The sequence below is a fragment of the Electrona antarctica genome (assembly GCF_951216825.1).
Source record: "Electrona antarctica genome assembly, chromosome: 4".
Lineage (NCBI taxonomy): Eukaryota > Metazoa > Chordata > Actinopteri > Myctophiformes > Myctophidae > Electrona > Electrona antarctica.
The window spans coordinates 2688472-2705943 of NC_136809.1; the positions used below are offsets into that span (position 1 = coordinate 2688472).

The 17472-nt window shown below is 46.2% G+C and overlaps 1 protein-coding gene across 2 annotated transcripts in view; it reads left to right on the top strand.

Moving 5' to 3' along the window:
* mvb12a (multivesicular body subunit 12A) overlaps nucleotides 1-15991 on the top strand; it is a 46789-nt gene extending 30798 nt beyond the window's left edge. The window contains exons 6-10 of one of the 2 annotated variants that reach the window (XM_079498921.1): nucleotides 2334-2468; nucleotides 11526-11632; nucleotides 13008-13066; nucleotides 13193-13258; nucleotides 14053-15991. In XM_079498921.1, coding sequence (XP_079355047.1) covers nucleotides 2334-2468; nucleotides 11526-11632; nucleotides 13008-13066; nucleotides 13193-13258; nucleotides 14053-14130 — 445 coding nt within the window. In that variant the 3' untranslated portion in view covers nucleotides 14131-15991. The remainder of the gene's footprint in view (nucleotides 1-2333; nucleotides 2469-11525; nucleotides 11633-13007; nucleotides 13067-13192; nucleotides 13259-14052) is intronic. The other variant, XM_079498922.1, reaches the window with a different exon arrangement.
* Nucleotides 15992-17472: the final 1481 nt, after the last annotated feature.

Consider the following 17472-nt stretch of genomic DNA (forward strand, 5'->3'; position numbering starts at 1 on the left):
CCTCTCCTACCCCCTACACACTCAGTAACCTTCCTCTCCTACCCCCTACACACTCAGTAACCTTCCTCTCCTACCCCCTACACACTTAGTAACCTTCCTCTCCTACCCCCTACACACTTAGTAACCTTCCTCTCCTACCCCCTACACACTCAGTAACCTTCCTCTCCTACCCCCTACACACTCAGTAACCTTCCTCTCCTACCCCCTACACACTCAGTAACCTTCCTCTCCTACCCCCTACACACTCAGTAACCTTCCTCTCCTACCCACTACACACTCAGTAACCTTCCTCTCCTACCCCCTACACACTCAGTAACCTTCCTCTCCTACCCCCTACACACTCAGTAACCTTCCTCTCCTACCCCCTACACACTCAGTAACCTTCCTCTCCTACCCCCTACACACTTAGTAACCTTCCTCTCCTACCCCCTACACACTCAGTAACCTTCCTCTCCTACCCCCTACACACTTAGTAACCTTCCTCTCCTACCCCCTACACACTCAGTAACCTTCCTCTCCTACCCCCTACACACTTAGTAACCTTCCTCTCCTACCCCCTACACACTCAGTAACCTTCCTCTCCTACCCCCTACACACTTAGTAACCTTCCTCTCCTACCCACTACACACTCAGTAACCTTCCTCTCCTACCCCCTACACACTTAGTAACCTTCCTCTCCTACCCCCTACACACTCAGTAACCTTCCTCTCCTACCCCCTACACACTTAGTAACCTTCCTCTCCTACCCCCTACACACTTAGTAACCTTCCTCTCCTACCCCCTACACACTCAGTAACCTTCCTCTCCTACCCCCTACACACTTAGTAACCTTCCTCTCCTACCCCCTACACACTCAGTAACCTTCCTCTCCTACCCCCTACACACTCAGTAACCTTCCTCTCCTACCCACTACACACTCAGTAACCTTCCTCTCCTACCCCCTACACACTTAGTAACCTTCCTCTCCTACCCCCTACACACTTAGTAACCTTCCTCTCCTACCCCCTACACACTTAGTAACCTTCCTCTCCTACCCCCTACACACCCAGTAACCTTCCTCTCCTACCCCCTACATGTGTGTGGGGTCAGTAACCTTCCTCTCCTACCCCCTACACACTTAGTAACCTTCCTCTCCTACCCCCTACACACTCAGTAACCTTCCTCTCCTACCCCCTACACACTTAGTAACCTTCCTCTCCTACCCCCTACACACTTAGTAACCTTCCTCTCCTACCCCCTACACACTTAGTAACCTTCCTCTCCTACCCCCTACACACTTAGTAACCTTCCTCTCCTATCCCCTACATGTGTGTGGGGTCAGTAACCTTCCTCTCCTACACATTGATTGATTTAAATAGTTATTATTAAACAGTTAAAACAGCAGAATTACAGTATATTTCAAGCACAACTCGATACAAAGACTGTTAACTGTGGACGACCCAATAAAGCATTAATTACACTTGTTTACAAGAGGGTCCACCTTGTTCAATTCATCAAAACATTTAGAGACGTACAAATAGATAGTCTAGTTAGTCTATAAATAGGATAGTCTAGAACTCTAGATAGTCTATAAATAGTCTAGTTTTAGTCGACTAAATATCATAAGATTTTAGTCGACTAAATCACAGATTTCGTTTGATATGTGTTTAAAATGTGTTTTGGTGGGCCTTGATGGCGTCGTAATGGCTGATTTTACACTTGCTGAAAATAGCAGATCTACAATGCAGACAATGCAGATCTCCCAATGCGTCGCATTGGATAGGCACAATAAGCCATTGGCCTAGCCTAAACCCCATTGGATAGGCACAATAAGCCGTTGGCCTAGCCTAAACCCCATTGGATAGGCACAATAAGCCGTTGGCCTAGCCTAAACCCCATTGGATAGGCACAATAAGCCATTGGCCTAGCCTAAACCCCATTGGATAGGCACAATAAGCCATTGGCCTAGCCTAAACCCCATTGGATAGGCACAATAAGCCATTGGCCTAGCCTAAACCCCATTGGATAGGCCCAATAAGCCATTGGCCTAGCCTAAACCCCATTGGATAGGCACAATAAGCCATTGGCCTAGCCTAAACCCCATTGGATAGGCACAATAAGCCATTGGCCTAGCCTAAACCCCATTGGATAGGCACAATAAGCCATTGGCCTAGCCTAAACCCCATTGGATAGGCACAATAAGCCATTGGCCTAGCCTAAACCCCTTTGGTCTCTACAGTTTTTTTAAAAAAATACGACGAAATGAATACATGTAATGTTTATTCTATGACCAAAATAAAACTGAACTGTAAATATTAAGGTTTTTCATATATGTTTGGTTTACTGTCCTCCAGGGAAATCCACGGCTATGTGATGTGGAGTAAGAAAGGCCAGTTCTCTGGGCCCATGCCCCAGGCCAAGCCTCGCAGCGTCACCCTGGACGTCCGCAAACTGTCCCTGGACAGTTCTCCTCTGCCTCTCAGACCAAGGTACAAACTGTCCCTGGACAGTTCTCCTCTGCCTCTCAGACCAAGGTACTAACTGTCCCTGGACAGTTCTCCTCTGCCTCTCAGACCAAGGTACTAACTGTCCCTGGACAGTTCTCTGCCTCTCAGACCAAGGTACAAACTGTCCCTGGACAGTTCTCTGCCTCTCAGACCAAGGTACAAACTGTCCCTGGACAGTTCTCCTCTGCCTCTCAGACCAAGGTACAAACTGTCCCTGGACAGTTCTCTGCCTCTCAGACCAAGGTACAAACTGTCCCTGGACAGTTCTCCTCTGCCTCTCAGACCAAGGTACAAACTGTCCCTGGACAGTTCTCCTCTGCCTCTCAGACCAAGGTACAAACTGTCCCTGGACAGTTCTCTGCCTCTCAGACCAAGGTATGAGACAATAGAACAACCTTCTCCTCTGCCTCTCAGACGAGACAATAGAACAACCTTCTCCTCTGCCTCTCAGACGAGACAATAGAACAACCTTCTCCTCTGCCTCTCAGACGAGACAATAGAACAACCTTCTCCTCTGCCTCTCAGACGAGACAATAGAACAACCTTCTCCTCTGCCTCTCAGACGAGACAATAGAACAACCTTCTCCTCTGCCTCTCAGACGAGACAATAGAACAACCTTCTCCTCTGCCTCTCAGACGAGACAATAGAACAACCTTCTCCTCTGCCTCTCAGACGAGACAATAGAACAACCTTCTCCTCTGCCTCTCAGACGAGACAATAGAACAACCTTCTCCTCTGCCTCTCAGACGAGACAATAGAACAACCTTCTCCTCTGCCTCTCAGACGAGACAATAGAACAACCTTCTCCTCTGCCTCTCAGACGAGACAATAGAACAATCTTCTCCTCTGCCTCTCAGACGAGACAATAGAACAACCTTCTCCTCTGCCTCTCAGACGAGACAATAGAACAACCTTCTCCTCTGCCTCTCAGACGAGACAATAGAACAACCTTCTCCTCTGCCTCTCAGACGAGACAATAGAACAACCTTCTCCTCTGCCTCTCAGACGAGACAATAGAACAACCTTCTCCTCTGCCTCTCAGACGAGACAATAGAACAACCTTCTCCTCTGCCTCTCAGACGAGACAATAGAACAACCTTCTCCTCTGCCTCTCAGACGAGACAATAGAACAACCTTCTCCTCTGCCTCTCAGACGAGACAATAGAACAACCTTCTCCTCTGCCTCTCAGACGAGACAATAGAACAACCTTCTCCTCTGCCTCTCAGACGAGACAATAGAACAACCTTCTCCTCTGCCTCTCAGACGAGACAATAGAACAACCTTCTCTGCCTCTCAGACGAGACAATAGAACAACCTTCTCCTCTGCCTCTCAGACGAGACAATAGAACAACCTTCTCCTCTGCCTCTCAGACGAGACAATAGAACAACCTTCTCTGCCTCTCAGACGAGACAATAGAACAACCTTCTCCTCTGCCTCTCAGACGAGACAATAGAACAACCTTCTCCTCTGCCTCTCAGACGAGACAATAGAACAACCTTCTCCTCTGCCTCTCAGACGAGACAATAGAACAACCTTCTCCTCTGCCTCTCAGACGAGACAATAGAACAACCTTCTCCTCTGCCTCTCAGACGAGACAATAGAACAACCTTCTCTGCCTCTCAGACGAGACAATAGAACAACCTTCTCCTCTGCCTCTCAGACGAGACAATAGAACAACCTTCTCCTCTGCCTCTCAGACGAGACAATAGAACAACCTTCTCTGCCTCTCAGACGAGACAATAGAACAACCTTCTCTGCCTCTCAGACGAGACAATAGAACAACCTTCTCTGCCTCTCAGACGAGACAATAGAACAACCTTCTCTGCCTCTCAGACGAGACAATAGAACAACCTTCTCTGCCTCTCAGACGAGACAATAGAACAACCTTCTCTGCCTCTCAGACGAGACAATAGAACAACCTTCTCTGCCTCTCAGACGAGACAATAGAACAACCTTCTCTGCCTCTCAGACGAGACAATAGAACAACCTTCTCTGCCTCTCAGACGAGACAATAGAACAACCTTCTCTGCCTCTCAGACGAGACAATAGAACAACCTTCTCTGCCTCTCAGACGAGACAATAGAACAACCTTCTCTGCCTCTCAGACGAGACAATAGAACAACCTTCTCTGCCTCTCAGACGAGACAATAGAACAACCTTCTCTGCCTCTCAGACGAGACAATAGAACAACCTTCTCCTCTGCCTCTCAGACGAGACAATAGAACAACCTTCTCTGCCTCTCAGACGAGACAATAGAACAACCTTCTCTGCCTCTCAGACGAGACAATAGAACAACCTTCTCTGCCTCTCAGACGAGACAATAGAACAACCTTCTCCTCTGCCTCTCAGACGAGACAATAGAACAACCTTCTCTGCCTCTCAGACGAGACAATAGAACAACCTTCTCCTCTGCCTCTCAGACGAGACAATAGAACAACCTTCTCTGCCTCTCAGACGAGACAATAGAACAACCTTCTCTGCCTCTCAGACGAGACAATAGAACAACCTTCTCCTCTGCCTCTCAGACGAGACAATAGAACAACCTTCTCCTCTGCCTCTCAGACGAGACAATAGAACAACCTTCTCTGCCTCTCAGACGAGACAATAGAACAACCTTCTCCTCTGCCTCTCAGACGAGACAATAGAACAACCTTCTCCTCTGCCTCTCAGACGAGACAATAGAACAACCTTCTCCTCTGCCTCTCAGACGAGACAATAGAACAACCTTCTCTGCCTCTCAGACGAGACAATAGAACAACCTTCTCCTCTGCCTCTCAGACGAGACAATAGAACAACCTTCTCCTCTGCCTCTCAGACGAGACAATAGAACAACCTTCTCCTCTGCCTCTCAGACGAGACAATAGAACAACCTTCTCTGCCTCTCAGACGAGACAATAGAACAACCTTCTCCTCTGCCTCTCAGACGAGACAATAGAACAACCTTCTCCTCTGCCTCTCAGACGAGACAATAGAACAACCTTCTCCTCTGCCTCTCAGACGAGACAATAGAACAACCTTCTCCTCTGCCTCTCAGACGAGACAATAGAACAACCTTCTCCTCTGCCTCTCAGACGAGACAATAGAACAACCTTCTCCTCTGCCTCTCAGACGAGACAATAGAACAACCTTCTCCTCTGCCTCTCAGACGAGACAATAGAACAACCTTCTCTGCCTCTCAGACGAGACAATAGAACAACCTTCTCCTCTGCCTCTCAGACGAGACAATAGAACAACCTTCTCCTCTGCTTCTCAGACGAGACAATAGAACAACCTTCTCTGCCTCTCAGACGAGACAATAGAACAACCTTCTCCTCTGCCTCTCAGACGAGACAATAGAACAACCTTCTCCTCTGCCTCTCAGACGAGACAATAGAACAACCTTCTCCTCTGCCTCTCAGACGAGACAATAGAACAACCTTCTCCTCTGCCTCTCAGACGAGACAATAGAACAACCTTCTCTGCCTCTCAGACGAGACAATAGAACAACCTTCTCCTCTGCCTCTCAGACGAGACAATAGAACAACCTTCTCCTCTGCCTCTCAGACGAGACAATAGAACAACCTTCTCTGCCTCTCAGACGAGACAATAGAACAACCTTCTCCTCTGCCTCTCAGACGAGACAATAGAACAACCTTCTCTGCCTCTCAGACGAGACAATAGAACAACCTTCTCTGCCTTATCTGATGCGTCTATTCGATTAAAAACTAAACATTTTCAGTCTATCAGTGGTTTTCAACCAGCGGTCCTTTTGGACCTTTTATAGATCTTTAACTCTTGAGAGCGTACCCCATACGGGTCCATTTGGTTTAATATTACGCTCTCAAGAGTTAAATTATTGTTAAACATCTGTATTACTTAATTTACAAGAAGTCTACACAATTAAAGAATGTAGAAGAATTGTTATTTTCATCAACGTTTGCCTATTATCTCTCCTAATGTTACAAACATCGATACAGCATGGAATTGTTGACAAAATCGTACAACAACATATTCTACGTTTTAGGGTCTGAGCGACCACATCTCATCAAATGGTGGTTCGTTTAGGGTCTGAGCGACCACATCTCATCAAATGGTGGTTCGTTTGGGGTCTGAGCGACCACATCTCATCAAATGGTGGTTCGTTTAGGGTCTGAGCGACCACATCTCATCAAATGGTGGTTCGTTTGGGGTCTGAGCGACCACATCTCATCAAATGGTGGTTCGTTTAGGGTCTGAGCGACCACATCTCATCAAATGGTGGTTCGTTTGGGGTCTGAGCGACCACATCTCATCAAATGGTGGTTCGTTTAGGGTCCGAGCGACCACATCTCATCAAATGGTGGTTCGTTTAGGGTCTGAGCGACCACATCTCATCAAATGGTGGTTCGTTTAGGGTCTGAGCGACCACATCTCATCAAATGGTGGTTCGTTTAGGGTCTGAGCGACCACATCTCATCAAATGGTGGTTCGTTTGGGGTCTGAGCGACCACATCTCATCAAATGGTGGTTCGTTTGGGGTCTGAGCGACCACATCTCATCAAATGGTGGTTCGTTTAGGGTCTGAGCGACCACATCTCATCAAATGGTGGTTCGTTTGGGGTCTGAGCGACCACATCTCATCAAATGGTGGTTCGTTTAGGGTCCGAGCGACCACATCTCATCAAATGGTGGTTCGTTTAGGGTCCGAGCGACCACATCTCATCAAATGGTGGTTCGTTTAGGGTCTGAGCGACCACATCTCATCAAATGGTGGTTCGTTTGGGGTCTGAGCGACCACATCTCATCAAATGGTGGTTCGTTTGGGGTCTGAGCGACCACATCTCATCAAATGGTGGTTCGTTTGGGGTCTGAGCGACCACATCTCATCAAATGGTGGTTCGTTTGGGGTCTGAGCGACCACATCTCATCAAATGGTGGTTCGTTTGGGGTCTGAGCGACCACATCTCATCAAATGGTGGTTCGTTTGGGGTCTGAGCGACCACATCTCATCAAATGGTGGTTCGTTTGGGGTCTGAGCGACCAAATCTCATCAAATGGTGGTTCGTTTGGGGTCTGAGCGACCACATCTCATCAAATGGTGGTTCGTTTGGGGTCTGAGCGACCACATCTCATCAAATGGTGGTTCGTTTGGGGTCTGAGCGACCACATCTCATCAAATGGTGGTTCGTTTGGGGTCTGAGCGACCACATCTCATCAAATGGTGGTTCGTTTGGGGTCTGAGCGACCACATCTCATCAAATGGTGGTTCGTTTGGGGTCTGAGCGACCACATCTCATCAAATGGTGGTTCGTTTGGGGTCTGAGCGACCACATCTCATCAAATGGTGGTTCGTTTGGGGTCTGAGCGACCACATCTCATCAAATGGTGGTTCGTTTGGGGTCTGAGCGACCACATCTCATCAAATGGTGGTTCGTTTGGGGTCTGAGCGACCACATCTCATCAAATGGTGGTTCGTTTGGGGTCTGAGCGACCACATCTCATCAAATGGTGGTTCGTTTGGGGTCTGAGCGACCACATCTCATCAAATGGTGGTTCGTTTGGGGTCTGAGCGACCACATCTCATCAAATGGTGGTTCGTTTGGGGTCTGAGCGACCACATCTCATCAAATGGTGGTTCGTTTGGGGTCTGAGCGACCACATCTCATCAAATGGTGGTTCGTTTGGGGTCTGAGCGACCACATCTCATCAAATGGTGGTTCGTTTGGGGTCTGAGCGACCACATCTCATCAAATGGTGGTTCGTTTGGGGTCTGAGCGACCACATCTCATCAAATGGTGGTTCGTTTGGGGTCTGAGCGACCACATCTCATCAAATGGTGGTTCGTTTGGGGTCTGAGCGACCACATCTCATCAAATGGTGGTTCGTTTGGGGTCTGAGCGACCACATCTCATCAAATGGTGGTTCGTTTGGGGTCTGAGCGACCACATCTCATCAAATGGTGGTTCGTTTGGGGTCTGAACGACCACATCTCATCAAATGGTGGTTCGTTTGGGGTCTGAGCGACCACATCTCATCAAATGGTGGTTCGTTTGGGGTCTGAGCGACCACATCTCATCAAATGGTGGTTCGTTTGGGGTCTGAGCGACCACATCTCATCAAATGGTGGTTCGTTTGGGGTCTGAGCGACCACATCTCATCAAATGGTGGTTCGTTTGGGGTCTGAGCGACCACATCTCATCAAATGGTGGTTCGTTTTGGGTCTGAGCGACCACATCTCATCAAATGGTGGTTCGTTTGGGGTCTGAGCGACCACATCTCATCAAATGGTGGTTCGTTTGGGGTCTGAGCGACCACATCTCATCAAATGGTGGTTCGTTTGGGGTCTGAGCGACCACATCTCATCAAATGGTGGTTCGTTTGGGGTCTGAGCGACCACATCTCATCAAATGGTGGTTCGTTTGGGGTCTGAGCGACCACATCTCATCAAATGGTGGTTCGTTTGGGGTCTGAGCGACCACATCTCATCAAATGGTGGTTCGTTTGGGGTCTGAGCGACCACATCTCATCAAATGGTGGTTCGTTTGGGGTCTGAGCGACCACATCTCATCAAATGGTGGTTCGTTTTGGGTCTGAGCGACCACATCTCATCAAATGGTGGTTCGTTTGGGGTCTGAGCGACCACATCTCATCAAATGGTGGTTCGTTTGGGGTCTGAGCGACCACATCTCATCAAATGGTGGTTCGTTTGGGGTCTGAGCGACCACATCTCATCAAATGGTGGTTCGTTTGGGGTCTGAGCGACCACATCTCATCAAATGGTGGTTCGTTTGGGGTCTGAGCGACCACATCTCATCAAATGGTGGTTCGTTTGGGGTCTGAGCGACCACATCTCATCAAATGGTGGTTCGTTTGGGGTCTGAGCGACCACATCTCATCAAATGGTGGTTCGTTTGGGGTCTGAGCGACCACATCTCATCAAATGGTGGTTCGTTTGGGGTCTGAGCGACCACATCTCATCAAATGGTGGTTCGTTTGGGGTCTGAGCGACCACATCTCATCAAATGGTGGTTCGTTTGGGGTCTGAGCGACCACATCTCATCAAATGGTGGTTCGTTTGGGGTCTGAGCGACCACATCTCATATCAAATGGTGGTTCGTTTGGGGTCTGAGCGACCACATCTCATCAAATGGTGGTTCGTTTGGGGTCTGAGCGACCACATCTCATCAAATGGTGGTTCGTTTGGGGTCTGAGCGACCACATCTCATCAAATGGTGGTTCGTTTGGGGTCTGAGCGACCACATCTCATCAAATGGTGGTTCGTTTGGGGTCTGAGCGACCACATCTCATCAAATGGTGGTTCGTTTGGGGTCTGAGCGACCACATCTCATCAAATGGTGGTTCGTTTGGGGTCTGAGCGACCACATCTCATCAAATGGTGGTTCGTTTGGGGTCTGAGCGACCACATCTCATCAAATGGTGGTTCGTTTGGGGTCTGAGCGACCACATCTCATCAAATGGTGGTTCGTTGGGGTCTGAGCGACCACATCTCATCAAATGGTGGTTCTTTGGGGTCTGAGCGACCACATCTCATCAAATGGTGGTTCGTTTGGGGTCTGAGCGACCACATCTCATCAAATGGTGGTTCGTTTAGGGTCTGAGCGACCACATCTCATCAAATGGTGGTTCGTTTGGGGTCTGAGCGACCACATCTCATCAAATGGTGGTTCGTTTGGGGTCTGAGCGACCACATCTCATCAAATGGTGGTTCGTTTGGGGTCTGAACGACCACATCTCATCAAATGGTGGTTTGTTTGGGGTCTGAGCGACCACATCTCATCAAATGGTGGTTCGTTTTGGGTCTGAGCGACCACATCTCATCAAATGGTGGTTCGTTTAGGGTCTGAGCGACCACATCTCATCAAATGGTGGTTCGTTTGGGGTCTGAGCGACCACATCTCATCAAATGGTGGTTCGTTTGGGGTCTGAGCGACCACATCTCATCAAATGGTGGTTCGTTTGGGGTCTGAGCGACCACATCTCATCAAATGGTGGTTCGTTTGGGGTCTGAGCGACCACATCTCATCAAATGGTGGTTCGTTTGGGGTCTGAGCGACCACATCTCATCAAATGGTGGTTCGTTTGGGGTCTGAGCGACCACATCTCATCAAATGGTGGTTCGTTTGGGGTCTGAGCGACCACATCTCATCAAATGGTGGTTCGTTGGGGTCTGAGCGACCACATCTCATCAAATGGTGGTTCGTTAGGGTCTGAGTGACCACATCTCATCAAATGGTGGTTCGTTTAGGGTCTGAGCGACCACATCTCATCAAATGGTGGTTCGTTTGGGGTCTGAGCGACCACATCTCATCAAATGGTGGTTCGTTGGGGTCTGAGCGACCACATCTCATCAAATGGTGGTTCGTTAGGGTCTGAGTGACCACATCTCATCAAATGGTGGTTCGTTTAGGGTCTGAGCGACCACATCTCATCAAATGGTGGTTCGTTTGGGGTCTGAGCGACCACATCTCATCAAATGGTGGTTCGTTTAGGGTCTGAGCGACCACATCTCATCAAATGGTGGTTCGTTGGGGTCTGAGCGACCACATCTCATCAAATGGTGGTTCGTTGGGGTCTGAGCGACCACATCTCATCAAATGGTGGTTCGTTGGGGTCTGAGCGACCACATCTCATCAAATGGTGGTTCGTTTGGGGTCTGAGCGACCACATCTCATCAAATGGTGGTTCGTTTGGGGTCTGAGCGACCACATCTCATCAAATGGTGGTTCGTTTGGGGTCTGAGCGACCACATCTCATCAAATGGTGGTTCGTTTAGGGTCTGAGCGACCACATCTCATCAAATGGTGGTTCGTTTAGGGTCTGAGCGACCACATCTCATCAAATGGTGGTTCGTTGGGGTCTGAGCGACCACATCTCATCAAATGGTGGTTCGTTGGGGTCTGAGCGACCACATCTCATCAAATGGTGGTTCCGTGGCTCAAATGCAGAATAAATAACGGACCTTGATATGAAAACGGTTCAAAACCACCCCGTCTATAATAAGGATGCACACGCCTTTCTCAAAAGCGTTGCTGTCTCTCTTTGTCCTCGTCTCCATAGCAACCCTCCGCCTCAGCCTCCCGCCAAGCTAAGCCAGCGGCGTAGCACGCTCCAACGCAAGGACCTGCCGGACATATCTGCCGACAGCAGCCTCACTGTGATCACAGGTACGCTGGATACGTTTTATTAGCTCTGGTCCATAGCCTATTAGTCTCCTGCACTTTACTGCCGTTGCATTGAGGCCATGCGACCGTTCTATTTCCTGGCTCACATGAAATGCGGTCCAACCTCTCCTCTGTTACGAAAATAAAAAGAACGTTTGACCTACTCGCCAATACAAAGGCAGGTTGTGTCATTAGAAAGACTACTTTCCTTAGTGGACACACTCTGAGCCCCCCCACCACACGCATTAAAGGTACTTTTTGGCCAGAAAAATATTTTTTTTCACTGGAGGAAAAATATTCTCTATATCTCTTTATCTGGGCAATATCGGTAGAGGCTGCAGTGGAGGAAAACAAATCCCTTTTTGGCCAAAAAGTACCTTTTATACGTGTGGTGGGGTGGGGTGGGGGGTGGGGGGGGGCCTCAGAGTGCTCCCACTAAGGAAAGTAGGCTTTCTAATGACACAACCCGCCTTTGTTTTGGAGAGAAGCAAAAAAACGTTATTTTTATTTATGCTAAAGAGGAGAGGCTGGTCTGCATTCATGCGAGCCCCGGAAGTCATCGGTAACATAGCTCTAATGCAATGGCATTAGAGCTATGGACCAGAGATAACGTTTTATATACACTGCGGCGGTGGCTCAGCGGTAGAGTGGCTGGATGGTAACCGCAAGTTCAATCCCTGTGGGCTCCCCCAGAGTTAGTGTCAAAGTGTCCTTGAGCAAGACACTGAACCCATAATTGCTCCTGATGTGCTGGTTGGTGCCTTGCATGGTTTCCTCTGCCATCGGTTTATGAATGGTGTGTGTGAATTGATGCACAATCTATGTAAAGCGCCTTGGATAAAGGCGCTATATAAATACACCATTTACAATTTACTATTTACACATTCAATAGTATACAGAATATACATTCTCTGTTCCGGCCATGAAACACAGCGGAACAGATCCATCTATGTCTTAAAGCTGCTATACGCAATAATATGTCAAAAGATAAGGAAAATCTGGCCCAGGCGGTGGCGTAACCGTCTGGGCACCCGACTGGTAATCCAGTCGCAGTGTGCCGCGGGTTCGACTCCCGAGCCCGACACGGCCTTTACTGCATGTCTTCCCCCATCTCTCTCCCGTTTCCTGTCAGCCTACTGTCTGTCCCTTCAAAAAACCAATAAAAGGCGTAAGCCGCAAAAAATATCTTAAAACAAAAAAAAAAAAAAAAAGATAAGGAAAATCTTTGAATGCAGATTGCGGCCCCTAGATGTGTCACAGAGACTACATTTTTTGGGGGAGCGTTTTACTCATTGCTGGCTGCTTATAGCAGCTTTAACTGTTCCAAAGATGCATTCCCCCGTATTCCCTCTGTACTATCCCTTTAACTCCCCCCTAGCTATAGATGGAGTTCCCTTTACCCTTCACCCCAAGTTTGAGAGCCAGATGAACGACATGGTGCGTTTCCTTTTATTACATTTTATTTTATTATCAGATTGAAGTGGAAGATATATCTCTTTTTTTCCTGTGCTGTTCTTGAATCGCTCTTTAATTTAAGCTCGTTTACGTCTTCCCTTTTTTCAGAGTCCTCAACTGAACACTCAACTGACCAACATTCATATAAAGTCTCTCCAGGACATTGAAAATGAAGTAAGCATGAATGAATGAATGAAGTTCAGCTCTGTGTACTGTGTGTGTATAGAGCGTCACAGTCCCGCCCCCTTTCATGACGACGCCAGGCCCAGTCCCGCCCCCTTTCATGACGACACCAGACCCAGTCCCGCCCCCTTTCATGACGACGCCAGGCCCAGTCCCGCCCCCTTTCATGACGACGCCAGGCCCAGTCCCGCCCCCTTTCATGACGACGCCAGGCCCAGTCCCGCCCCCTTTCATGACGACGCCAGGCCCAGTCCCGCCCCCTTTCATGACGACACCAGACCCAGTCCCGCCCCCTTTCATGACGACGCCAGGCCCAGTCCCGCCCCCTTTCATGACGACGCCAGGCCCAGGAAATAATTCCCAATGCATTTTCCCCATAGACATTTCAAAAAGTATTTATTTAAATACCTTTTAAGCGTCGTACAAAGCCAACTCGAGTCGTGACAAATCATGACAACAAACACAATATTTTGGACCAAACAAATAATTACAAAGAAGAAAAACAACAAAAAAGGTTTTTCTTCTTTCTAATTATTTGTTCGGCCCAAAACATTGTGTTTGTTGTCATGATGTGTCACATCTCCAGTTGTCTTTGTCCGCAGCGTAAATGTCTTTAAATAAATACTTTTTGAAAAGTCTGAGGAAAATGAACGAGGAATTCTTTTCCGGGTCTCTGGAGGGGGCGGGGCTGTGACGCTCTATAGACTTATGTCTTGAGAGAATCTAATTACAGTTCATGAACTCAGAATCTGTGATATTCATAATATCATCCTGTGTTTTTTCAGTATAGCTACCCATTTTCTGTGGAAGAATCTGCTGCGAAAAGAACCAGGCCATCAGTCCCAGCAGCGACTGCCTCATAGACGTGGTGACCACTTTGACCTCCCCTTTTCCTCTTGGAAATGATGTCAGGTTTTCTAAATGAGACAATTCAAGATGACAACTCGTGTTATGATAGCGATGAAGGAACAACGAGTTTGTTGTGAAGTTTTATTAAGCCAAAAACCACACCAATGCAACTAGTCGCAACTCCTCGCAACAAAACTGTTTTAAAACCCATTTTGGGCGGGAACCCCTTTTGGTGTTTTAAGCATCATGTTATACTTTAGCTATTGAAAAATAGCAGATCTACAAGCTCGTAGCGCAGCACCGAGTGCCGCGCTACGAGCTTGTAGGTCTGCTATTTTTGAAAAATCGTGAAAATGTGGCACAAATCTTTGAATATATATTCTTTCAGAATGAACGTTTTTAACTCAAATCTTTGCTTCTGGGGGGTCCCTGGAACAACATATTTTCAGATGGGGGTCGGTGGCCAAATACATAATTTTTTGGGGGTCCTTGACATGAAAATGTTTGAGAACATAGAAACATGGGGTTTTTCAGAAAACTGTCAGGATTTAGAAGACATTATTTTGTAGAATTGTCCTCAGGTCACACCAATGCAACTCCTTGCAACTGCCATTGGCGATAACATGCAACCACACGCACCTTGTGGCCCACCCATGTGGGTTTGGGCTTTAGGCCCACCCATGTGGGTGTTTGGGCTTTAGGCCCACCCATGTGGGTTTCGGATTTAGGCCCACCCATGTGTGTTTGGGCTTTATGCCCACCCATGTGGGTTTGGGCTTTAGGCCCACCCATGTGGGTTTGGGCTTTAGGCCCACCTATGTGGGTTTCGGATTTAGGCCCACCCATGTGTGTTTGGGCTTTATGCCCACCCATGTGGGTTTGGGCTTTAGGCCCACCCATGTGGGTTTGGGCTTTAGGCCCACTCATGTGGGTTTGGGCTTTAGGCCCACCCATGTGGGTTTGTATATATCATCGCTGTCCAAAACGGCTACTTTTCAGGAAATGTAAAGGGCCACTTCACCCCTTTTGCAACCAGATCTTATTTGAATGATGTTTGGGAGACAAACCCTTTCCTGGAGGTTCTTATGTGGGTAATAATGTGTTTTTAGATATTTCAGTATTTCAAAGTGTCCATGGGCTCTGTGATGTCATGACACTGGGCTCACTTCCTTCCTGGACTACATGTTGTCTCAGTAAAACAGCCCTGCCCCCTATCCAAGGAGGAGCAGTGCACCAAAGCATTATGGGAATTATGTTTTAGATTGTTATTAGAGAAAGTAAAAGATGAGTGTTATTTGCTGCTTTCTTTCGTTTTAGGGATTTTAGTTGTTTTTGACAGGGGGGGCGGGGGCATTCGAGCATGGGGCTAAATATGTATTTCTTTAGAAAATCTTATAGCGATTTATTTTTTTATTATTTACTATAGTCCTACTAGACCCCAAGAAATGACATCTTGCCACAGAAGATCACAGGATCTACTGAATGTGAAGGAGGCCTACTGGGGGGAAGCCACACTGTGTCTCAATATGCCAGTTTGACACATTCAGTAGATCCCATAATCTTTTGTGGCCAAATGTAATTTCTTGGGGTCTAGTAGGACTATTGTAAAGAATAAAACAAATAAATCGCTATACAATTTTGTAAGGAAATACATATTTAGCCCCATGCTCGAAAACAGCTAAAATCCCTAAAACGAAAGAAAGCAGCAAATGGAAAATAAATTACACTCACCTTTTACTTTCTCTAATAACAACCTAAAACATGAACCTTTACTTTCTCTAATAACATCCTAAAACATGAACCTTTACTTTCTCTAATAACCCTAAAACATGAACCTTTACTTTCTCTAATAACCCTAAAACATGAACCTTTACTTTCTCTAATAACCCTAAAACATGAACCTTTACTTTCTCTAATAACAACCTAAAACATGAACCTTTACTTTCTCTAATAACAACCTAAAACATGAACCTTTACTTTTTCTAATAACAACCTAAAACATGAACCTCTACTTTCTCTAATAACAACCTAAAACATGAACCTTTACTTTCTCTAATAACAACCTAAAACATGAACCTTTACTTTTTCTAATAACAACCTAAAACATGAACCTTTACTTTCTCTAATAACAACCTCAAACATGAACCTTTACTTTCTCTAATAACAACCTAAAACATGAACCTTTACTTTCTCTAATAACAACCTAAAACATGAACCTTTACTTTCTCTAATAACAACCTAAAACATGAACCTTTACTTTCTCTAATAACAACCTAAAACATGAACCTTTACTTTCTCTAATAACAACCTAAAACATGAACCTTTACTTTCTCTAATAACAACCTAAAACATGAACCTTTACTTTCTCTAATAACAACCTAAAACATGAACCTTTACTTTCTCTAATAACAACCTAAAACATGAACCTTGGTTGAAAAAAGTTGTCGTTTAACAACCAACAGTTGCATGCACTCTTTCAGACGCGCCTAAGTTCATGGACAGGAAAAAGCTTTTATTTTAAAGTCAAACTTCTTGGAGTTGTCAATGCTGGAAGATATAATATGCACTGTTTAATGTTACCAAATCATTATACTGGTACAAATCCTTTCCCAGAAATGGTACACCAAGAAATACCAAGTGTAATGCGGAGTGTGTTAACATGATTGTGTATACACTGTGTACAATGTGTCAGTTTGTTAACTTTTGTATTATGACTTTATATTATATATATTTTTTCTTTCTTTTTTAATATAATGGGGAAAGCAGTTGTTGCCGAAGTAGGGACCAATTATTGATGTGCCTGTTGAAAACATATGTTACAGGATGACTGTTTATGGGATATTTTTATGGTATGAGTGAAGTTTTAATGCATGGCAAAATAATAAAAGTGTGTTAAGTGATGACGGTGGAGTATATTACATTTTTGCGCTACTAAAAGAAAGAGACCTATTTTATTTATTTTTTAACATGTTTATTTATTTTTCTTTACAACATAGTATTTTCAAAGCAATTATTCACATATTTTTCTCCCCCCACACCCACATGGCAGCACAAATAAATAACAAAGCAAATGAACAAAAAAAAACAGAAAAAGGCCTAATTAATGGTATCCTGTGACAACCTGGTCAGTTAGAACTACAACCTGGTCAGTTAGAACTACAATTTACAATTTAGGCATTTAGCAGACGCTCTTAATACAGAGCGATTTACATTAAGCAATAACAAAAGCATGGCATACATCACATATATAAAAAGTAGTTATCATGAATCATGCCTAAACTAAGAACGTAACAGTGGAGTATCTATGTAAACTATACATACTATACTATATAACTGAAACCCTTACTGGACGTAAC